Genomic DNA, 26,273 nt, shown 5'->3' on the forward strand with positions numbered 1-26,273 from the left:
GATATTTCCCTGACTTTTCCCTGATTAATAAAGTTCCCTGACTTTTCCCTGATCTCCCTGATCTGTCGCCACCCTGATTTATCTTTCCTTTTTTTTGCATACCTTTGTTTCTGCTTATTTTATTTCTTGGTGGTTTTTTTTCTTTCATTCAGCTTTTCCTTTCTTGCGGTTCACGGTTACCGACATTTTCTTTTTGCTTAAGCTTCGGCTTAATCTTTGTCCAATTGAATTTCTTTTTTTCTGGGTTCCATACCTAAGAGAAAGCTCTTGGCCTTTGCTTGCATTCCTATTGGTTCCTGATCGGTTTATAGTTTTCTCATTGGTGTTTGGTTAATCCACTATTTTTATCTTTTAAGCTGCGTGCTTATCTGCTCTTGGCTTTTGTTGGATGTCTTTTCATCCATAAGCTCATTACTTTTTGCATTAAAAAAGGCTTTCCCTGTAACAATTCACATGTTTCATGAAAAAAATTGAGAAAAAAAAAGATTTATTGTACATTTTATGTTATCTTCAATAGTTTGTATTGAGGTAAAGATCCAATTCTGTTTTTGGAGACTTAAGCAAATAATAGGATCGTCTATTGCCATTTTGCGATCGACCAAACATGGCGTCTACGCGAAAAATTCATGCTTATAAATAGATCTTTGAATTTGTTACATCAAAATCCTTAAAAACTACAATTTAGATGAAATAGTCAGTTTTTAGCATGTTAGCCTCTAAAGCAATGAAGATAAGATAATATTCTAAAGGTAAAATTTTGCATTTTCAAGACACTAATTAAGAATTATCCGAAAAAATGGCACATTTTGCATACTTTTCAATAGCTTGCATTGCTATAAACATCCAATTCCATTTATGAAAACGTAGGCAATTAAAGAGTCTTTCATACCAACACCTTCGGAATGACCAAATATGGCGACTGCGCAAAAATTAAGATATAAATTTCTAAATTTGTTGGAAAAAAATAATTTAAAATAAAAATCCTAATGAGACTACACTTTAGTTGAAAATTTTTTAGTGCTTTTGGGTGTGTAACTGGCAACCCACCGAATCCTGAATAAATCACTAATTTAACTATACGCGAAATTATTCTTTAAAACGAAACCTACTCAGTTACGTTAGGTAGTAGTTTATAGGAGGCCCCGACTTCAAAAGGTTATTCAAAAGAGATCATATATAATTACCCAGATAGCATTTTTTGCTTGCAGCAAACTTGCAACAAATTTGCTTTGCAATTCTGCAAACTTGCATCAAATTGGATGAGACAAGTCTGCAAGTCAGATGCAAACGAGATGCAAGCTTATGCAAGTCTTGCTTTCCCCACGAAGTGAACTTGCAGCAAGTTTGTCCTGCAAGTCTTATCAAGTTTGCTGCAAGTTCGTTGCAAACCAGTAGGAAAGTCATTTTTGTGGTATCAAACTTGCTGCAAGTTCAAAGCAACTGAAGCTTTGCTGTGACAAGTTTGCTTCAAACTGAGCTTTGTCATATCAAATTTGCTACCAGTTCATATCAAATTTGCATAGCATTTTTTTGCTTGCAGCAAACTTGCTTTGCAATTCTGCAAACTTGCATCAAAATGGATGCGACAAGTCTGCAAGTCTGATGCAAGCCTTGTAGTCCCCACGAACTGAACTTGCAGCAAGTTTGTCCTGTAAGTCATATCAAACTGTTGCAGGTTCATTGAAAATTTTCTTAATTGCATCAAATTCTGAAAATTTTCTGCAAACTAATAGAAAAGTTTGTTGTACCAAATTTTCCACAAATTAATGAATAAGTATAGCCATTTTTAACAAAAAGTATTGTGAACCCACTGCAAACTAGAACATACTTTTATTGTATTCATTGCAGAAATATTTGTAATCAAACAAACTTTATTGTATTAAAAATTTGAATTTATAATACTACACTCCTTTGAAAAAAATCAGGTCTCAAAATTAGTAGTATTTCTAGCAAACAATTATTTTAGTTTTAGCAATAACTGTAGAAAAATATTTTACACTATAAAAATATAATTAAATTAAACAATGAATATTTATGTTATGCATCCTAGAGAAGTTTATAATAGTTTGCAATAAGTTAACAGTACCTTTGATCTCATTCACGAAAATTTGATACAACAAAATTTTTTCAGAAAATTTGCAAAAATTATAACGCTGCTAATTTTATAAAAGTTTTTCCCTAAACAAATTCTCACTTGTTTTTTAATAAAGGATTAAAACCTTTTCAAAATTTATATCCCAATTTACACAATGTGATACAGTAAAACCTGTGAAGTTGACCACCTGTCTAAGTTGATCACTTTTTTCAGGCACGGAATTGGCCCTTATCATATAAATCTACCTTTGTAAATTGACAACTAAAGTAATGCACCACAGGTGGTCAACTTATACAGGTTTCACTGTACTAGCTTTCTTTAATAAAAATTCTCATGCATTCATCGAATGCTGTAAATACAATGTTAATTATATACAGGTGAATGTAAATTTAAACCCAATTTGCAAGTAAATTTGAAGACTTTTTTTTTTTTGCTTTATTTACTATGTAGGATCTAATTCTGGAGTAAAAAGTTTGCTAATGTGTGACCATACATTCATCTAATTTTATGAAGAACAGTTGATTATCAAGCAGATGAACACAAAACAAATCCCAAATTCAACGTAACATTATATTATTATTAAATAAATTCATTTGTTTTTGGATATTGAACTGGCATAATCAAGCAGATGAACACAAAACAAATCCCAAATTCAAAGTAACATTATATTATTATTAAATAAATTAATTTGCTTTTGGATATTGAACTGGCATTTAGTTCACGGTCTCATAGCGACCTTCCAACAAATTTGAGCACAGGAAGTAAGGTATAGGTCAAATTGTACAATTTGTACTGAATAACATTGAATTGATACAGTAGACTTCTCCAGAAATGTTAATTTTTGCTATTATTTTAATAAAATATACTTGTTAAAATGTACAATTCAAACTAAATTATACGGAGAATAAATTACTAGTAAATTATTTTTTGGACTTTTTTTTTCTATGATATAAATATATGGCACAAGCATCAATTAAAGAAACTTTTACTCTACGGAGACTTTTCAGTTTTGTGGTAACCCTATTTTCAGCAAACACAAAATAAATTTAAAAAGACACTTATAATAAATCAATACAGACTGTTTATTAACAATAATTACAAACAAATTGTCCAACAGTATTTACAGTATTATAATACATCGATTCTTCACTTTTCTTCATGTCTTTGTGTCCTAAAATAAAAAAAAAGCATTGTAGAAAAATTATAAGTTTTACTTTCATTAAAGAATTCTGCTAACAGTAGTCTTAAAGTCAGGCATAAACTATAGTTCCCCAGTTATGAACCCTACTCGCATTAAAGGGGCTATTTGAAAACCACCAATTGCTAATGTTAACTTAAAGAGAAATATATTTTTAATGTTATATTTGCATTTATTTTCAAATCTTTTTTCAATGGAGAGCTTTTGTTACCACACAATTGTTTTTTACTTCTATTAAAAATGAAGAAGAATCTTTGCTGGTAAGTTTTATTACTTTTGGAGACGTTTTCACTTTTGAAACATGTTTTAAAAGAAAAATTAGCCTTGTATTCTCAAAACTATTTAATGCAAAAATAACCGCCAGCACTGAAATGCAAACTAGACCCGTTAAAACATAATGGTCCTGTGGCATTAACATAAGCGATCATTTTTACAAGATCAGGAACTTATTTACAGATCACCAAACTCTGGGCGCAAAGCAGATTAAGCCTTCAAATAGAATGAACAAGTCTCAGCTAATATGAATAGTTTGAAATCCCAGTACCAAAATATATTTTTTCAGATGATAGTAAATATAAACAGTGCGAAGCTTCTTTTAGAAGTACATCATATGAAGCAGTGAGAAGCAAAGGGATGTAAAAGGACATATGCAAGTTTTGAATAAAATGACTTTAAAGATAACGTTCTAAGTGGACTAACATTGATTTTTTTTAAAAGTCATACTGTACAGCAGCACCTTCTAGGGTTAGGGTTGCCAACCTTGGAGAAACAATTTGACAAGCATCTGTAGCAGGATTGGCAAGATTTTGGACACAACAGTAAAAACCACGGTTTTTACCGTCCTGTCCAAAACTACATTTTTTTTAAAAACTATTTTGTGAGAAAATATCAAAAACAGAACAAAATGCATCAAAGTTATGTTTTATATTGAATATTCATTCAATGGTGAACATTCAAGTATAAGAATATATGTAACTGAATGATACAGCTAATTCTAATCTAGTTACATAGAAGTTGAATTCATCATTAAACATTCCAAATTGTACGCTTTTTTTTTTTTTTTTTTTTTTTTTTTTTTTTTTTTGTTTCGTAATAGTAACCAAACTTTTTGGCATTTATGCACGTGTGCAAAAGAAAGTGTTCAAAATATAGTTTAATAATTGACTGAAATGCAATAAATAGTTACAGAATGTATATTATATTAAAATATGAATTTAAAAAAATGCACAAGTTTTAAAATTTTAGTAAATGTCAATTTATTACTCTTTAATCTATCGTTAAAAAAAATGTTAAAATATCATGTAAAACTTGAATGCAAAAACCATTAAAAAAATATTCTTTTTTTTCCCACCAAAAAATTACATTTAATAACATTTTTCTGAGTTATAAATGGAACTGAAACTAGTTGTCTTGGTAGTGCAGTGAATTTCTTTTCATAACTCTACCAACTGTTACTAAGAAAGTTTTTGCATAATAGAGTTATGGGAAATTTGTTTAGGTAAAATATTTATTAATGAACCTTTCAGAGAAAATACAAATACTCATTAATTAAAACTTATTATTATTTATGAATGATTAATATTGCAGTAAATATCAGTTGATTTGATTACACTTTTAGCTTTAGCATACTTTGATAGAAAAGTGTATTTTTGGACGGTAAAAACCGCCTGTTCTGTCCGAAACCAGTTTTAGACAGTTCAAAACTCAACCCTGATCTGTGGTGAATTTTAGGAGCAGCTCGGTATTTTGCATAAAATTCAACAAAAAACTAACTTTAAATCTCAAAAACACTTATCTAAAATTATTTTTGAGCTATAATAATCATTTTAAACACTTGCATAAAAATAATTATTTTTTACTTAATAAGATAGTTTTAAGCACTATGTCATGCCTTATGCTTTTGAACGCCCGACTGTGAAATGCGGAGCAAAATAACTTTTTTTGCAGAGCTACGGAGTTTTGCAGACATACTTTGTTTTAAGTAAAATTTAGAAATGATAGTTTAATAGCATAATCCAGCCTTCACATTCCCCATAAATAGTAAAAAAAAAATTAATTTGGCGAGTTTTCTTCAAAGCAAAAATCCTGACTTGTCAAGACCTACTTGTAACATTCCCCACACAAATTGAAGGATTTATTACTTCCAAACAAGCTTAGGTTTGTAAATATGACGGAAATACAATACCGGTTTAAACTAAAAAACTCCAATCGTTCAAATTTGCTTGCGAACAAAAGCTTACTAAAAAAACATTCAAATTAAAAACTTGCAATAGCTGTCATAAATCCTGCTGAAATTTTAAATGGGTAATTGGTTGGTCTAAACTTGATAGGAAGTAAAATGAAATGACAAGTTTAAAATCTGATTTTCAATGCATACTCAAAAATTTTTGTGTTCCCCCCCCTTTTCTTAAATAATTCAAGCTAGCATATGTATTTGCTATAGCCGAAATGCATTAATTTAGCTTACATGCTAAATGCAATGTATATATAAGATTTTCAAAAAGAGCTAACCTCATATACAAGTGCATGATATTCTTTATTAATGTTATTTTCACAATTATTTACTATCTAGTCAGTCCAATTAACTTAAAAATATTTATAATTAATGCACTTACTTTAAAAAAAAACAATCATTTTTACCTCTAAGTGTTTTTTGCCAAACATTAAATACATTTAAGTATTATCTATGCACACCTATTTGACCCCTAAAAGTAAATTGAAAATGAATATTTACCTTGAAACAAATAAGAAGGGAAGTAATTATTCTGCTGCTGAATACTTTATATAAAGCCATTCAATAAAACTTGGGAAATATGATAGGTTGCGGTTACTAAGATATGGTAAACATTTTTGACTAGAGGTGCAAGAGTTTACACTGTGAAAGACTGTTACTAGTCAAAAACCTGACAACCCAGCTTTAAAAAAATCCTATTTATGAAGTTTATTAATAAAAATAAAAATGTTGTACTCAAAAACTCACATTATTTCTTGATGCCAGCTGCCATATATCCTTATACACCCTTTGACAAGCAGCTATAAAAAAAAACATAAGAATAAACAGGACATGCTATATTTGCTAATACATTTAACAAGAGCTCAAAGCAAAGTCAACAAACAAGAATACTATTTTGAAATTGTCAACTAAAATTATTTTATGGAAATATAACTAGTTTTAAAATTGGAGACAAATATTATTAATGGAGCTAATATCTTTTGAACAATAAAAACAAGTTATTGCTAAAAGCTAAACTAAGTTACAGTTAAGCTATATATTCAATTTAATTTGAATTCCGAAATATAGCGATATAAAACATATGAAATCATCTGGCAATCCACAGGCAAAAAAGAAATTATTCGAGCAAACTTTGTTTCGATAAAGGTAAAAAATCCTACAATAATTATCAGAATAATCATTCTGCACAGGTATATTTCAAGCCTTGTGTTAAACACAAAAGTTATGTTTTTCCTTTTTTTTTTTTGGTATAGAAATCTCAAAGAAATGTTTTTAAATTTTAAACCATTTCTTTAAAACAGCTTCTCAAAATAGTTAACAATAATCAGTGCAAATGTAAATCATGCTGTGCAACAAGCATGTCTAGAAAAATGGCATGAAATTTACAGAGCTCATAGAACATTTTCAGTGTCAAAAAGTAGAATATTTTCGAAAAAAAGGAGGAAAAAGTAGAATTAATACTTGATTTCAAAAGCAAGAACAAAAGCAAAACAATTAAAAAGTGAACACATAAGTATGTCATTATCTGTTTACTGCATCTTACTAGAAGTTTTGCCACGAGAAAACTACATACATTTATAAAAATCAGAATGCCCCGAAAGGAGGTATTAGTCAAAATCCCATATTCAGCAAATTTTAGCTGATGATTTGGCAAATCTGGAGATTAAATTGCAAGTTTTTAAATATCCAAATATTCCTTTTCATTGGTTGTAGGGGGGAAAGAGACACATAGGAACAATTTTTTACATTTCTTTATTTTTCAAAAAGAAATATCAATTTCGCAACACCAAAATATCTCCAAAATTAAATAGGTAGCCTTTTCTTTGTGTCATGAACTTTTAAAAAAATGTGTTTAATTGCTTACATGTGCCCTTTTTGGGGAGAACATATAAACAGGCCTGGGACACATATGAACATGATTAAAAAATGCAGGACATGCATCATATTTTAAAGAACAATATAACGATTTGCAATAATGAAGTTTGACTAAGCAATTTAAAATATGTTTTCACAAGTAAAAGAAAACGGTGAAATTACGTAAAACAGCTGCTCAAAGGAAGAAGTTTCGACCCGAGAAACATAAATCTCATTGTTGCAAATATTTGTAAAAGAGAATGAGTACTGGGACTGCTATTATTTGAGATTTTTTCAAGATAAACATGCCATGTTCACAAGTCCTCTCCCCCCCCCCCCCAAGTGTGAATAACCATATTTCACCAGTCGATAAAATTTGAAGTCCCTATCAGAAAACTGAGAGGGTCCCTGATAACAATAATGGCAGTAGTATTTTACTTCGTGCAAAATTTATACTGAATGAAATATACACCAATATTTTGAAAATTGGGATTGAAGGCTGGTAAAGAAAACACATTCATTTGAAATGCTTATAATCAATATTTCACAAAAGATCATACATTTAATTTACTGCATTTTAATTTGATGTAAAATATTCCTTCAATGAGAAGAACAAATAGTATATTCGTAGTTATTCTGTCTAGAAGTTTTTACAAAATAAAGGTACGATTGATCCAGGGTGCAAGGCAGCCGTGAGCTAAGGCAAGCCACTTGTCGGTTTTATCGCCGGGCCCCGTGCCCCCATTTAGCTTGTTAAATTTGTCTACTGCGATTCCAAGCCGGGCCCCTTCAAAGGACGGGTCGCTAGTTTCCGACTAAGCTGACATGGCCTCTCGTCGGCACTGCCAGGGTGGTAAAATGGATAATTTTACCAGGTATTCAAGAAAAGACCAAAGAGGAATACAATTCGCAACAAATTAACAAAATTATGAATTTTATTTAATATATAGATTGAAGCAAACCTAACGCTTTAGTGATACACTGAATATTCAGTTGGTATTCAGTACACTGCCTATTCCGCAGACAAACCGAATATTCAAAATACAAAAGAGTCTTAAAAGTTCTGGGTTCTGCTCTACTTGAGGTGCTTAATGTTTCTAGTTACATTTTTTGTTAGAATGAAATGATTTTCATTAACATCTGAAAAATGAAATATTTTGCTACGTTGTAATCCCAACTACATCTGATTTTCGAGACTCTACGGCACTTAAAATATGTTTAACAAGAGTAAAAGTTAAAGTAGCGTTTTAACAAATTTAAATATACAATAATAGGTCAGGGCTACAAAATTCTTTAAAATTTTAACATGCCCTGCTGGGCACGTATGTAAAAAAAAAAAAAAAAAAAACATGTCAGAATAAAAAATTTTAAATGCCCAGTTTTTTTAAATTTTATAATAATAAAAATATTTGAATTTGTCGTATAGCATTAATCAGACAAAAATTACACCTGATTCAAGAACTGTTTCAATATAAAACATATAAAATAAAAGTTATAATAAATAGTAGGGGACTGTGGGGCAAAGCGAAATGGTTAAGATGACTGAGCTTTTTCAAAATGAACAAATAGGAAGTTTGTTTTGAATATTACAATATATAGAGAAATAACATTACACATAAAATAAAACTTGCGTGAAAACATTATTTTTTATTATTGGCAGTAAAATTTAGCCTTCGAGAAAAAGTAGAAGTTTTTTTCACGTTTTTTTTTTTTTTTTTCATGGGACAAAGTGAAAAATGAAATATTTTCCATTTGATTGTGAAATTTTTTTCGAACAAAATAATGATCAAATAAATAATAATTCACTAAATGAAAAGATAATGAAACAATAAACTAATAAATAAATTTATTAATTGATACAAAGAAAATAAATGAGTGAATAAAATAGAAAGTGAATGCATAAGAAAATAAGTGAAAGAGTGAATTAATAAGTGAATGATTAAATTAAGGAAAAATTAGTTAATTAATGAATGCGTAAGTGATTTGGTAAATGATTGAATAAGCAAACAAAATGAATTATTTCACTTTGCCCCGCATTCACTTGACTAATTGAGAAAAATATTAAAAATACAAATGAGTGAATATCAATTAAATAAATACTGCACAGAATATTAGGAGTTCCCAATTAATATTTCAAATGTTAATTACAAGAACTTTATGATTTAATAACACCAAAAATAATTTTCGACTAACAACAAAACATTACAATTTGAGTATCAATTTTGGAAAATAGCTTGTATTATCATATGCTGATTTTCAGAGGTATTTTTTTCTTGACTGGAATCGACTATGTAGTAAATCACTATAGTACGAAAAAATTCAAACTGTTACTTTGAAATATTATCATTCCACTCAATTTTAATGTAAGAGAACATTCTCAGATGGTCAGATGTTAAGTTATCAGTTATGCAAAATTGCAGATAAACAAAGTTTCCCATTAACTATACTTATTGATTAGCTTTTGTTTTAGGAATGATTTTCATTTTATTTGCATGAAGTATTTGCATGAACTATTAAATTAAAGAAAGGATTCAATGCCAACACAACGTAAAAAAAAACCGACTACAGTATATTTGGGATCGAGTTTAAACTTTATTTTAAGACATCGACAGTCGATCGAATTAAAACATACGGTTTGATAAAATCTTTCAAATAAAAATTGTTACCAACTGTATTTAATCCATCCTGTATGCATATATTCAAAATTATTCATAAACCTCAAGTTTAAAAAGCTTAACATTGAGTTTGAAACATGTGCTACGCTACAAAGAAATGCTTTGACACGAATCGTGATAGTGAAAAAATATAAACACCAGTGCATTCTTCTGAATTACAATTTAAAGAAAATTGCATTTGAATAAATATTAAACTGATAAATACCTTTTCTCTGCTGTTCCAACGTGCAGCTTACTTCGTCAATCCATCATGGCTCCCTGCTTCGTTTGCTTCTCCGTGTTTGGCGCCGAACCACTGGCCGAACCGTAGACTATGTACTACCGCGCATGCGCTGGGTGTCGTGATTGAAACAAGTGTTCATCAAACAAGCGTTTGCAAGAGTAGTTTACGGTGGTGGCGCCCAACTTGCTGAAAGTCTGCCGCTAACGAGTCACGTCAAGTTTGACACAACAAGATAATATCAAGAAAAAATCAAACTTGCCGCAAGTGAGCATGCTATCTGGGGTGAAGCCTTGGTTTGGTTTTACCTTTTTTATCCGCCATTAGACAGTGGCTGCAGCGCCTCCTATAATTTATTGGAGTTGAGAATGCGGAATTTCATTCTGTTGAAATTTTCGCAGACGATGAATCTCTGCTTCCACGTAAAGATATTAATCAAGTTACGATAATTAGTTTTGATTTCAACATTAGTTACAGTGACATGGCAACGTTATTTTCTTGTGATTCCTTGTTGATCTTGAACTTTATTTTGGTTTTTTTAAAAAAGCTTATGCTGTTTGAATCATTCTCTTTTTATCTGGGAAAATGTGACATTTTGTGTTGTGTAATGTTTTGTTTTAAATAGACGTTTCTTTAAGAGCTCTAATGCTAAATACGATCTTTAATCTTGACTATATCTGTGAAATCAATTAATTCAGTGTGTTTCGTGTTTACTTAAAATGCTTGGTCGTTTATTAGCAAATAATGATGAGGAGAAAGCTTCGTCTTTAGATGATGACTTTGATGATTCAGGTTTGTCTGAAATCGTTGGCGGTAAATTAACGTTCAACGATGGGGAAAATGCAGGATCGTCTGTTGATAAATTTCGTAAGTTCAGTATATTTTAAGTTTCAAAATCCTTCAAGTCCCTTATTTTGTACACAATAATTAATAGACATAAAAGTTGTGTTTTTGCAAAAGGTACAAAATATGAACGAACTCTGTTTTTAACACCCATTAAGTTAGATTTTTGTTCAGCACTGCAAATTCGAACGCTTTGTGCATTAACAATTTTTTCATGGCTTTTGTTTTTGCTTTTTGGTTACATTTTTAACTTTTTTTTTTTGTCTACGATTTGAACCACGATTTTTCCTGGGAAAGGCAATATAAATTAAAAACAGCAAAAATCACACCCAACTTAAGGCAGATACAGTGAAACCTCTCCGAGCTGCCACCAGTCTTAAGCGGCCACCCCCTCTCTCTCAACGGCCACTTTTTTACGGCACGAATTTTTTAGCCCATAGACTTAATGTTAAAAACACCCTAAACAACGGCCGTCGAGTGGATGCTTCAATACTATTTTTCAGGAAAATCTATTCATTTTCTGTTTCTAATCTGAAGCTTTTCAGTTCAAAGAGGAGAATTTTTATTGGCCTTTCACGAATTCTGATAATTTTGGAGTAAAAATGGCACACATGTTTATTTTATTAGTTGGTTAGTCTGTATGTATAATCTGAGTTGCAAACAATGCTGTCGGAGATCATTTTATAAATCTCGAACAACGTAGGATATTGAAATGAAGATAAATAGGAACGTGGAAAATTGGCGAGAGAATTAATAGGGTACGATTTTGAATTCTTTCCAGCACGTAACAGCAATGGAGAGCTTTAATAATTACACTGCCGACTGAGAGAAATATTTTCTGGCTAACAAAATATTTTGATCTTGAAAAGCGCTTATTTTTACTGATTAAAATCAGTAAAAATAAGCATTTTTCAATCATATCTATTAGTTTGGGATTGATTTAAATTAATTAATCAGTTTGTTGTGTCTATTATTAATGTCTTTTGAGCAAATACATTTTTATACTTTTCAGGCACTAATTCAGCCTCTGACATTCAATTTGCTAATACGTTTTGTAATAATGAGCAACCTAAACTTTCAACTGAAGTGATTTTGGGTATAATAAAGAAAGTCATCGGAAATTGAGATGCAATGAAAAATAAATTGGTTAGAGCAATTTATTTGTCATTTTGAATTCCAACAAGCAACATTTTGAAATCGATAAGTCATAAATTGTATCCTTTCTTCAAAAATGAAAACAATTACTTAAATAATATACTGTTTCCCTTTTAGAATGATCTCAAACTTCATTCTATGTATTAGACTTGCTGGTACAGATGTGATATACCCCCCCCCCCTTGGCGAGGATAGAATTTTTAGCTCATTTCAAAAATCGCCAACGTTGGCAATAAAACTTTTTCTGGTAGCCCTAGTAACCCTGCAGAATATACCTGGGAAGTACAGATGTGAACTAATTCTTTTCGCACGTGTGTCCGTGGAGGTAGGTGCACATATGTTCCGCTCTTAGGGGGATTTTACCAGAGCCTGATTACCGCAGGGGCATGTGGGGCACAGGCCCCTCCTCTTAGATTTCATGGGGGCCCGAAATCCCCTTAATTTATCATGCTAGTTAAAAATAAATAATGATTTCACTCAGAATCCAGAGTACAATGATATCATTGATAGTTTTGCAAATGCCAAGACAAGGAAAATCTCTTATTTGTTGATAAAAATTCCCCTTAAAAATTTGATATCTTTGCAAACTCCAAAACAATTCCGTATTTACTATTAAAAGTTATATCACAGATAAGTTTGATATTTGCGGTTTACTGCAACGGGCAAAGTTTAACCACATCTTATATAATTATCGAATACTATATCTCTCTTGCTTTTTACATACTATATTGTGATATGAGGTACCACCAAATTTAGCATGGTTGTATTAATACGCAAGTATGAAAATATTCTATAGTTTCGCTTTATAGAATAAGCCGGAATGGAGGAGGAGGGGGGGGGGGGGGGCACAAAATGAATTTCATGCTCAGTGTCTTCAAAAATTGTGGGGGCCCTGAAATAGAAATGTGCCCCATGTCAAATATCAGAATGATCGGGCTCTGGATTTTACGACGTGGTGTTGTTTCGTGCAATATACCATACAGGAATGCTTATTTTGTGTTAGTTTAAATTCAGTAGTTGTGTTTTGAAGTAAAAACATTAGAAAATGCCAGTTTCTTCAAACTTGAAGGTTAATTAAAAGTTAACTCCAACGTGGTGTGTATCTGTAACGTGCCATTGTCATATGATGTACTGTTTTAGACTGAGTGTGAATATTTATACCATATAAAAAGGTAAGTTCTTTATTTTAGAATTCAAAAAAAACCTCTCACTTCCAAAATTCTTTGTTTTTACAAATCCTTGAGGGGTTCTTGTAATATACATAACTGTGATCATACTCCGACTGTAATGTATATTAACAGTCGGAGGGATAACGGACCGAGCGAAGCGAGGTCCTGGCGAGCCAGAGGTCTCATAGTACTTTCGTAATGAGACCTCGGCTCGCCGGCCCTGCCTCGGTCTCATTACGAAAGTACTATGAGACCGAGGGCTCGTATCCCGGAGAAATGATGAAAAAAAAATTAATGCATTAATTTCGACTTGTAATTAATACAATAATTTATTTCATTGTATTTTAATATGTTTACAAAAAACCCTGGCCCTATACATTTTTGAAGCATATATTCGTGATGCTTTTTGTTGTGCTTTTATGTTGTTTTTATATATATATTGTGTTCTGAAGTGCTTTGATCATGTTTTCTTATCTGATTTTTTCCTGTTGGCGCTAAAAAAGCATCGCTAAGAACGATGTATGACATATGTCGTCATACATCGTTTTCTTGGCGACGCTTTCTTGGCGCCAACAGGAAAAAGTCGCCAAGGGTGGGGTATATCACATCAGTTCCGACTTGCTTATATTGTGTATTATGAATTATACTGCAACTGTAACGAAAACCCTTTAAAGCGGCCACTCCCGCTCAATCGCCGAAATTTTGTGGAACAGAGGGCTGACTGCTCAGAGACGTTTCACTGTACATTATTTTCTTAAACCCGGGGGAGAATGGATTGACCCCCCCCCCCCTTCCTGATCCCCTGAATAAGGAGCCTGGATAAGAATAATTTCCCCTATGTTCACTTTGCTGAGTTTCCTTCAATTCCAGACTTTCTGTGCCTGACTCAGGGGTGCCCCCCCCCCAAGTTCAAGGGTGCCCCCCTTCAATATTGCAGAGATCTCCCCAACAGCGAGAGCCACCCCAAATGAGAAAAATACCCTTCAAAACACCCTCCCCCTAAAAATTTCAATGCCGCAGTCTGCTCCATGTCCCCTCCTATAACTCAATATCAGTTGAGTTTCTCTTAGTTTATTAGCTTGTGTTATAATGAACTCTTTTTATTGTTTAATATCATGATTATTATACTGTAACGTTAATATTTGTGAAGAGTAGGTGCTGGAAAGCCTCTCGAAATTCGTGAATGATGCTCACCTTTATGCAACTGAACCATGGCAAAGTTTGTGAAATCATGGTACAACCCTAATAGGACAAATGTATTTGATATTTGTATGTATTCAAAAGATGTGTATGCATGCTAAACCTATAACTTTTGTTAATTCCAAAAACATTAAAATTATTTCGTAATTTTTGACTGCATAGCAGAGGATTTGTGATTTTTATAAATCTTAATGGGATAAAAGTCTAGGTATTAGACTAAAGGTGTCATCTCTTTGCTTTCCTATTTCCACTTAAAACCTCTTTGTTTTAAATGGTCATTTTCTATTTTGTGCACACTTTTTCAACTTTCTGCATTGAAATGGATTTGCTTTCATTATTATTTTTTTTTAAAGAAACAAACAATTGCTCAATTTGTTTTATTATGCCTTAATTAAAAAATTCTGTGCACACTGAAAGTTTCTCCTAAAGGTGTAAAATTCTCAATAATAATCTTTTTGAATAATATTCTTATGAAGTAGGACATGCAAAAATATCGTTTTGAAAGTAGGGCATTTCCACGAAAAAGTGGACATGAGGGTAAAAATTTCAAAATTGTCCTTTTGCAATAAATAATATGTCAAATTAAAGGTAATAATATGAGGATTATGAAACTATAAAGAATATTTTCATTATAATTACTGTTTTTCATTTTTTGGGGCTTAAAGTTAGTGCAACATAAAAAACTTTCAGTTTGAAAAAATAGGGTATTTTCATTCTCTCTGAAACAGTACTTCAAACAGTAGCATTTTTATTTTGTGTACATTTATTGTCATTTCTGACCTTTGACTATCTTTTAAAGTGCTTAATATTTGCTAAAAATACATTAAAGAACATTTGTAATACAAATATACTTATAAGGTCTGTCTGTCACACCCGTCACAGAAAAGATGCTTAATATAGCATAGCAAATGCAGTATTCCATGAAAAGCATGAAATTTCATAAAAGTCTAATTATTGTGCATCTGATTAAGTATGACACAAAAAAATTTTGATTAAAAAAAAATTAATATGAAAATTTTGGCATGACGGGTGTGACAAAATCATTGTGACGGGTGTGACAACACTTGAAACACTTTCTAAATTTCAAAATAATTCCTAAATTTAATAGAACAGTTTACAGACTTCTGTTTCACAAAAAATTAAAAGATTAAAAAATAGTAATAAATCCTGAAATTCAAAACATTTGAATTTGGCAAGAATTGTAATTATTTATTCTTTCATTCTTCATAAATTTTCTCATAAATACAAATTATAAGATTAATTTTATATAGACATAGCTGTGCCATAGAATTAAATGTGGTTTACATTTTTAAACTAACTTTATCTCATGTAACTCTATCTCTTTGTGAGAGTTCTTTTGTGATTCTTATGGTGAAGAGATCGAAGTTTCTTTCCTACAATAGAAGCTGTTTTTCTTCAATATTACATCTTTTTATGTCACAGCTCATGAAATACTACAGTCAAAGGCAATGTTGTCATCAAGATGGGATAAATCTATCGCAATGGAAGGCATAAAATCGTTTCACCACCTTCAGGTGTGCGATTCTACAAATCTTTTAATTGGAAAAACGGCTAAGTCTACATTGAAAAAAGTAGCTGTCACTTCAACTCAAACAGTAGGTCTTCCTCCTAGCAGGATCCTACAACTACCTGAGCTTACAATTGGTGATTTTGTTTTGGTTTCACTTACCACTACAGGCACCAGTACGAAGCACTGCATAAATAAATTTTATTATGCTACTGTTTTGGACATTAACATCACAAAAGAAGAAGTAAGTTTAAAATATATGCAGGCTAGTGGACCCCATTAGATTTGGCCAGAAAAAGAAGATATTTCATCTGAAAAAATATCGGTAATTATTAAAAAAGTTGTTCAACCAGCCCTTGTAACAAGTAGAGGCCATTATAAGTTCTAAAACAATGGTAAATATAGGTACAGGATTTAATTTCTTATAAAATGTAAGTATATATTTACTATCGTCAAGCTCACTATTTGTATGTACTCTTCTGTTTGTCTGTACTCTTCTTTAAAAAGTTGCTCCACAAGCCCTTGTAACAAGTACAGGCTACTGAAAGTTCTAAAACAGTTGTATGTATGTTTATATAGGTGTTATTTCCAATAAAATGTAAGTATATGTTCAGTTTAATAGTTGTACTGATCACTGTTCTTCAAAAATTTGCTTCTCAAATTCACAACTTGGCACACTGTCACACCCGTCATGCCAGAAAAAAAAATCCTACAAGGTAAAAAAATTTAATTGTGCTATAAATCTTGTGTTTTAAGTTTCATCTGAATCTCATTCAATAGAAAAAAAATGCTACAGAAATGAAACATTAAAAAATTCACAGGAAATTGTACAAATGCAAAGGTAAGTGAAAACTCATGTCCCAAAAACGTCACACCCGTCACAAAATGTAAAATATTTTTTTTAAAAAAATTGAAAACTTCCACAGTTTCATTTTAGCTTAATTATTTAAGCAAATGCATAGGTTAACATCATTTAAAACTTTGTTGGTGTTTACTAAGTTATTAACTGGGTAAAACTCAGATACAACTCTCAAAAATAGCGTCTCAACGTCACATCCGTCACAATGGAATTGCCCAGTAATAATTTTATTACATCATCACAATAATACATCCTGAGGAGTTTTTGAAGAAGTAGAGAAAATAGCAAACCTGCCCGAATTCGCGAATGAAATAAATATTTCCCAAATTTTCATCAAAGCAATGAAATATTTCCAACAAAGGGCTTTTCCAGTCATATGATTTTCAAAACCTCTTCATAGGCAAGCATGAAAAATGCAGAAATCAGATTATTATTGAAGCTTGTTAATTTTCTTTCTTATTACAACTTTTATTTCACAAAAAATACGGTTAAACGTTCTGGATTTTCTCCGAACTTCCAAATGCTTGGAATGTTTATTATTACTTAATAAAAGAAAATACACTTATGTATTCCTCTTTTAAAACTAAATTTTTTTTTGGCTTGAAACAGTTGAAATGGTAACCAGATTTCCAAACACCAAATTTCAGATGTGGGCAACGAAATCACGAAAAAGTGGATATGAGGGATGAAATTAAAAAAAATGTTTTATTGCTACAAGTAATACATAAAATTAAAGCTAATAACATGAAGTTTATTAAATTATGCAGAAAATTTTCAAAAGTTACCTTTTTTTTTTGAGCCTAAAGTTAACATAATAGAAACAAACTAAGGAAAAACATAGTATTTTCATTCATCTAGGAGTACTATTTAAAGCAGGAGAATTTTGTATGTGTGTCTGTATATTACTATTTGTGACATTTGTCTATCCTTTGGAACACTTAATTTTTCATAACAAAATATTTAACAGGATTTTTAGTATGAATAAAGTTATAAGGTCTTGCTGTCATACCTGTCACAAAAAAGATGCTTAAGTTACCATAGCAAATGCATTCTTCCATAGAAAAACATGAAACATTCCAAAGTTCTAATGTTGGCAAGTCTGAATAGAAGTACAATGTTTAAATTTGATAAAATATTTATTCTCTGGGAAAATTTGGTGTGACGGGTGTGACAAACCTTTGTGACGAGTTTGACAAAATCATTGGGACAGGTGGAGCAGCGTTTAAAATAGCTTTTAAAAACTTTCTAAATGAAATAGAAGATTAAACCATTTTATTTCTTAACAAAGTAGCATTGTAGTTTAAAAAAAATCTGAAAATCTTATTACATGACAGATTTGAATTATTTGTATTTCAATAATTTTTTGGTTATTAAGTGAGTTACTGTTATTAAATTCTTGAAACATTTCAAAGGAGTAAATTAGCTTTAAATGAAGTAAATAATCAGTTGCACATTTCCGTAACTACTCTGCTTTGTGAAAATGGCTCAATCAAATTTGTTTTCATAAGATAAAATGTAATATCAGAGAAACTAACATTATACAACAAGTAAATTTTGCCCAAAATTATGGCACAGGTTCTCAGGATGCAATTTAAAGTTTCATTTACCAATTATCATATTTACAAATTGTTCTGCATGGTTAAAAGATAATACAATTTGCTCCCTAATGGAAGTAAGTTACTGCATCATGACGAATATGCTCCATGGGACATTTTAAAATGTTAGCATACCTGATCTGAAAATGGAACTGTCTTAACTATGAAAAGTGAAAAAATGTTCTGATTGCTATAGAGCTTAATCAAAAATGATGTATAACTATCAAACTAGTGTTTTTTAAGGGGGGGGGGAGTGGACAGGGGAATTTCAACTGACATCAGATCAGAATATTTTTACCATTTTGTATAGAACGAAACAGTAGTCGTATTTGTGGGGGGCTAAATGCAGTCAACATTGTCAAATTGAGTTGTCAAATCAAACTGCTTTTCATTTATTGAATTGTGCAGTGAAGATGACAAGAATTGATCTGTATATTGGAGCAAACACTGTAGTCTGAGTGAATATCATCTGCAAGTTAGAATTAATGAAAAAATGAAGTCCAGAGAAGTGACAACTTTTGGGAAAGCAGCTCTGATAATGTTCAAGCTGAACAGACTGCAAAGTTTACATTTTAAAACATAGCTATCACTGCAACTCAAATGCTATATCTTACTCCCAGTCAGATTATATACTTGATATAACTTTTATTTTACATTTCACTAACCACTTGTGGAAATGTAGTACAAAGCACTTCATTATTAGTATTATGTTTCTCTTTTACTCATTAACTTTAAAAAGAAAAAATAAGTAAAGATATGTAAGCTAATGGATGACTCTGTTGTTTTCCCTTTGGTGATATTTAAAAGAAGGAATTGTTTGTAATTACCAAAAAAAAGCTATACTTGCCTGAATTTTGTTAGCGGCCATAAAAGCAGTGCTAAACTAAATGTACACCCAGTACTAGCTTTTTTTCTTATGAAATGTAACTTTTATTCACTATTGTTAAGTATGTCATCTGTATATTCAGTAAATTACCGCCCATTAGCCAGGGCTAAAGCAGAAATACGTGAAATACACCGCCAGCTCAGTCATTTCCAGCCGAGGACTGCAGTTTCGTGCTTATTAGCACTCATCAGCCCGACATAGGAAAGTGACTGAGCTGGAGATGGAAAACCTTTTAAGGAAGCCAAGAGTGCTAATAAGCACGAAACTGCAGTCCTCGGCTGGAAATTACTGAGCTGGCGGTGTATTTCACGTATGTCATCTGTGTTGATCTCTATTATTTTAGAAATTGCCTATCCAAGTAGCAAATTTGTACAGCGTCACACCCGTCACAACACAAAAAAAAAAAAAAAAAAAAAAAAATCCTGTCTTGTAAAAAAAAATTAAATTTATCATAAATATCATGTATTAAGTTTCATTTGAATGTCTTTTATTAGAAAAAAAAATGCTATTGTCATGAAACATTAAAATATTCACAGGAATTTCTTGAAATAAGAGTGCAGGTGAAAACTCATGTCTCGCAAACGTCACAAGATTTTAAAAATTTCTTTAAAAACATTGAAAAGTTCTGTAGTTTTGCTTCAACTCAATTATTCAAGCAAATGCATAGTTGAACATGATTAAAATACTTTGTTAGTATTTGTTAACTGATTTAGTGCTCAAAATGTTGGTTTATCCAGTAAAAATAGTATCTGAATGTCACACCCGTCACAATGGAATTGCCCATCTGTACAATTGAAGAAATCCCCACTTATGTTTTAAAAATCCCTTTTACACTCAAACTTTTGTCGCTGAATTCATTCCTGAATACTGCCGTGCCCAGGTAAACGGCAGTATCAGCAGCAATGAGTTTTCGAGATATTTGAAGAAATGTGCATTGGATTCAATATAATATTAGCAATAGGGAAATGTTAAAATTAGATATCTTAGATTACATTTTTTCAGCGGAAACCAAATAAGGTTACATGAATACAATAATAGCTAACGTATAACAGATGACAAAAATACAAAAAAAAAAAAAATGAAAACTGAAAAATTTGCATTTCCTGCCCTTTACCTGCCCATGGCAGAATAGTCACCATTCTTTTCATCCTTTTTTGTTTGCAGCTATGTAAGCAGGAACACTGAAAACTTGACTGGCCCTGGGTTAAAACACAGATTATGTAAGCCCACTGATCAACCCTTACTCAGAAATTTCACCCCTTTATTCGGGCTATTGGACCCTCTCCAAGACCTGGCCTGGGGATTTTGCCTCAGCTGTTCAACCTTGAACCTGAGGCTATAAGTTTTTTTTAATCCTATATCAACTAGGCTGTGGCAATATCCGCCATAAGCCTTCTACCAGCCCATTAAAATTTTGCCTTGGTAAAGTTGTCAGGAGTAAAATTCATAAACTACTTTGTGCAGAGCCATTTGTTAAATGTAAAAAGCTCATAGTTTTGTACGAGGAACTCTGAAAAAGAATTGGTACTAATTAATGAATATTTAAAAGCAGTTTAGATTTTATGAGTCAAAGATAAGAGGCCCAGTGACTTCAAGACTGAATTGCGTACAGTAAAATGTCCCAAATTCAGACATATCAAATTCAAAAGTTCAAAAAGTTTGGACGTTTTTTTTTAATCATTATTATATTACTGTTTTTTTTTTTTTTGCATTTAAATGTATTTTCCCATCAAAAAATTATAAAGATCTCCAGAGTTTATAAAGGAAACTATAATTCTTCAGAGTCTGTACTCATTCATTTCTGAAAAATCATTCCTTTCAAGCAGCATTCACGATTTAAATATTCTTTTCATGATCATAAATTATTGGTTTAGAGGAAGAGAAAGAAACAAATTTGTACTTGTTTTTCACTGCTTCTCAGTCACACAAGTAAAGATAACTTATTATCAGCCTTTGAAGATCGACTGCTTAAAGAAAGCAAATGAGTTTTTCATTTTCTTCTTTTTTCACTAATTTTAATAGTAAGAAATATTTTTATATTTTTCATGGTTTTAATTTCTCCTTACTTTATATTCAATATTACATTTCTTTTTTGAGTAAGGTTGGGAGAATACTCAATCCACAATTCACTCCCCTATGTCACATATAAATTGAAGTAGGAATCTAAATTTAATAGCAATGTTCAGAGACTCAGAAAAATTTGGATATGCCCTGCCTGAACACTTCAAATTTTGGATTTCATACTGTATTAATAGAGTATTTTAAACAGTGGTGTTTCCATAGGGTATATTCCGTGTATTCCATATACTCTCAATTATTTTTTAAACATATAGCGTAAACCTTTAAGCTCGAAAAAATTTCATATTATGACATATTATGTTAATGAATGCTTACACATATTGTGCGTAATGGATTACTGGGAGTATACCCTCAGAAAAAATGTTGGGAACATTACTGATTTTAAAAGCCTTAAAGCCGACTCCTAATAAAATTGGGTTTAAAGCTCCTAAACTATATTTGATGGCACTCAAAACTGCAAAATAATTTCTTTCGGACCAAAGGGGAAAAAATCTTTATGTCTGATGCAATCTGGTCCAGTAATGTTTTATGATTTTTTTTTTTACATATTGCCTTTTTTGAGAGGTGATAGTGGATGTAAGTAAAATTTTCTGAAGACATTTCCAAAACCCTGATGAAGCTTGACCCTTCCCTCCCCCTTCCTTTAAAAACTCTTCAAATATAAGTACCGAAATCATTGGGGGGAGGGGGGGATTAGAAAGTTTTTTTTAAATAATTTTTCAGATTGAATGTGTTGTCAGTCAAAATGTTATTGTAAATGAAAACCCAACATTTTTGGATCACATACACCCAGGGTTTGAAAGTATCATGATATTTTGGAAAATATCGAAAGTATCCGATATTTTGATATATATCCGATATTTTCAATCAGCACAAACTAAAGTCTTCAACTTAGTAAATGCATCACAAAATCACTCTTTATTTTCTTATATTATTATTACAATATATAGACTTAAAATTAAGGTTTCTTTCATTATTTATATCTAATATTTCATTTTACATTTTTATCAATTTTAATGGAGTCAATTTAGCATTAGCTGTTTTTACTCATTTTTCTTCTGTTAGCCACTTTTACACAGTTATATAATTCAGAAATAAAAAATAAGCATTTGTCGGTGCACAGTCATAAGACAATTTTCTTTTTCTCTGACCAATGTTTAATAATTAATTGAGCACTTTTAATATGAATTAAAATTGTTAAATTCCTAATAATTCTATGAATATAAAATAAAAAAAAAGGAATAGTATCTTACTTTGATACATTAATGATATATTAATGCATCATACAAATATAGTACATAACTATTTGGTTATTTACAATAATAAGTGAACAATATTACTATGTTAATGTAATTTTTATATTGGAAATACCGTAGTTGAAAAAATAAATATCAAAAATATCAAGATATCATGATATTTTCAAAATATATATATATATATATATATATATATATATATATATATATATATATATATATATATATATATATATCGAGATATATATCGGCGAACCCTGCATACACCCCTGCCTTTTTATTGAATGTTTTATAAATTCAATGATAATTTTTAAAACTTTACTTGCATTTTTTTTCTTGCATGTAAAGTTAAAATATTGTGCATTAATTGTTTAGGATTCAAGAAAATACTCCATAAGTTATGCTGATGTATGTGGTATTCCAATGTATGATAATTTTATCTTGTGTTTTGTTTCTCAATAATTATAGGATCATGGTCCAATGTCTCTGGAATTCCTTCAGAATTGTCACCTAGAAAATCATCACAAAGAGTAATATTTGAAATAGTTTCTGCTAAGACTGTTACAGAAGCAAAAAAGAAATATGTGGTAATTTTTTCGTTATATTCTGACTGATAGACCTGAAAATTATCACTCGTCACCTGGTGACTAAATAAAATATTGTACTCAACTGGGCCACTTTTTGAAAATCTAACCTGCTAATATATGCCTATTATAATTATTATTATTATTATTTTTGAAACAAGTCATTTCTGTTTTGCAGCACTTAGTTTGTGATGTAAGAATGATCCCAAGCTCTCACATAGTGTTTCTTATTGCCAACAGGCAAAAAAAAAAGCCATAATGTTTACTTTCCTGCACCACTCTCTCAAAAAATAGCAAGCGCAAACTTGGGGGCATGTACAAAAGGTTTGGGGGGGGGGGGGAGAAGAAATAAATTTGAATAATGAAGTTACATTTAGGCCTCATATGCCAATATCTTCTTCCACAGTAGTGGTGGGGTGGATTTACAGGTTTGGAGGCCTGTCACTATGCTTTTTGGGAGCCTATTCGACTACCTCAGAGCTATGTAAAATATTTATTATGCACATTTTCGTATCCCTTTTGGATCTGTTATGATTGTGCCCTTGCAATTGCAATATGATAAATCCGCCTCTCTTCCGCAGCGTACCTTTTTGTAGTGCCTTTTTGTTCACAAAAAAAAAAAAAAAATCCTGGATGAAGTCAATACTGATGATAAAAAAGTTACTACTAAACTAAAAGTGTTTACTAGCCATTGATGGCTAACTGAAATTTTGAATTTTCATGTCTATCAAAAAATGACTTTTGTTAGTAATCCTTTGACATTCATGATTTTTATATTATCAAGTTTTGATTATTTAAAAAAAAAAATAAATCTTAAAACTTGACATTTGCTAATCATGAAGGGTGTAGGCGGTTTAGAGTTGTTCGAGTAATGTGCAGTCTGGCATTGTGTTGTTAAAAAAGGACTCTTTGGACATGGGTGCCCATTTACCTAAAGCAACTGTCACTTCCAATGGGGTAAATAAGTTTTAAAATGACTCTTAATCTACGTTAAAAATTGATGAATTGATGAGAGCCAGCTTTGCTGGGTCCAGAGCTGGTCATTACTTTTGTATTTACGTATTTTTCCCCACAGATACTAATGTCTATCAAGTATTTTTGATCAACATTAAAAAAATAATGAATTATACCGTATGATAACTTCCTGCTTAAAAAAAAAGATGTCTGATTTTTTTCTCTTTCATTTTAGAGCTATACAGTTTTGATTAAACGTGCTCCTGGATTAGAAACCCAGCCCGGCGTATTAGAAAGGCGTTATTCTGACTTCTTGAACTTATTTCAGATTTTTAAGAAAAGGTATCCAACTCTTTTGGGGGACTTTCCTTTCCCCAAAAAGGCTCTGCTGGGGAATTTCACAGCAGATGTCATAACAGAAAGAAGTGTTGCTTTCCAGCATTTTTTGGCTTTTTCCTACTCTGTCAGGGAACTGAGGCAATCATTGGAGTTGGCTGAGTTTCTTTATAACCGAGAAATTCAAGAGGCCCACAGTATGATGAAGCTTGGACAGTTTGAAGATTCCTCTGTGCTGCTTGAGAATGTTTATTTTGTTCAAGAAAAAATACTTGACCAAGGTCACTTTTCTATATATTATACTTTGTGTGTTTTGATAGCTTGTCTCAATGCAGTGGATAACGTGACTGAAGCACAGAAATATGCTGAAATTGCTTTGTCTTTTGCTGCAAATCATGAAAGAACTGAGCTTACGGTTCCATTATTAGTTTTAGCTGTAAGGTTATGGTGGGCAGTTGGAAAAGACAAGAAAATGCTTGAAACACGTTTGCAAGAAATGAAATATGCTGGTGTTAATATTGATAAACAACCCACACTTCTTGAGCTTGTGTTACATCGGGAATGTCCACTAAAAGCTTGAAAGGTGATTCGTTTTATCTGCAATTATTTATCTGTGTTTAAAAACTGATATATAAAGCTCCATGTTTATTTTATTTATTTATTTATGTTTACGCTAACAACCTTACCAAAAATTCAGCGCTCATACTGTATGTTAATTTGTATTCAAATTGCTTTTCTGTGTTATTAGAACTAATGTTCACCAATGAAAATAACTAGTAATACATAATTCTACTTAATTTTTCTTGATGATTGAGCATTGATCCTCGTATAAATGACAGAATTAAATTAATATTGTAAATATCTGCCTTTATGTATAAGATTAACTAATTATAAAAATGGCTGAATATAAAATATTTTTCAGACTAAGTTATCAGTTTATTTTACTCATACCATTGTTCTAATAAACACACAAAAGTGCATTTGACAGTATGCAATTATTTAAAATATGTTCAATTCAGGTTCTATTATATTGCCAAATGGAATACAAATGTTAATTGTATGTAATAGTTTAAAAATTAATGTAGCAATTGGGTTTTCCTATTTCAAAAATTGGTTTTCAATACTTGAAATGTTATTCTTATGCAAAAGAAAGATGAAATGAAAATTATACAAATAAGAATAACTGAAAATAATGTACTTCCATGTTTTCTGAGGGATGTAAAAGCATCATTGTAAAATAAGTTATTTTACAGGAAAAGGCATAGCAAATTTTTTAATGGAAATACTAACAATAATAAGATTCCTGATTTTACATTTTTATCTGCCCATAATTAGCTCTCAGCTGTAGGCATGAGCGACTAGTGCAGTTACACAAGCCCTATGCTTTTTAGCATTCCACAAATGAGACAGTGAGTGGACATTCTCAAGTTTTGAGTAAATCATGTATAAAGATTACGTCCTAGGTAGGCTTTCATTGAATTTTTTTTCTAAATCATGTTATACAGCAGCACCTACCAGGGCTACTAGTACTATCTCTTGCCCCACGACAGAGAA

At 31.2% G+C, this 26,273-nt stretch overlaps 1 protein-coding gene and 1 long non-coding RNA gene across 2 annotated transcripts; one reads left to right on the forward strand and one right to left on the reverse strand.

Moving 5' to 3' along the window:
• Positions 1–3,166: 3,166 nt before the first annotated feature.
• On the reverse strand, positions 3,167–10,339 carry LOC129222320 (uncharacterized). The gene is made up of 3 exons (XR_008580581.1): positions 10,261–10,339; positions 6,274–6,326; positions 3,167–3,266 (listed from the first exon to the last, which is right to left on the reverse strand). It is a non-coding gene; the product is annotated as an uncharacterized LOC129222320 (long non-coding RNA).
• A 655-nt stretch (positions 10,340–10,994) lies between these two features.
• Positions 10,995–25,408, forward strand: LOC129233091 (sorting nexin-21-like). Its single transcript, XM_054867157.1, has 3 exons — positions 10,995–11,142; positions 23,314–23,432; positions 24,619–25,408. Exons 1-3 carry the CDS (start codon positions 10,995–10,997, stop codon positions 25,297–25,299), a joined length of 948 nt encoding a protein of 315 aa, XP_054723132.1. The 3' UTR covers positions 25,300–25,408.
• The last annotated feature ends 865 nt before the right edge of the window (positions 25,409–26,273 follow it).

This window comes from Uloborus diversus, chromosome 1 (genome assembly GCF_026930045.1).
Source record: "Uloborus diversus isolate 005 chromosome 1, Udiv.v.3.1, whole genome shotgun sequence".
In the NCBI taxonomy this organism is placed as follows: Eukaryota; Metazoa; Arthropoda; class Arachnida; order Araneae; family Uloboridae; genus Uloborus; species Uloborus diversus.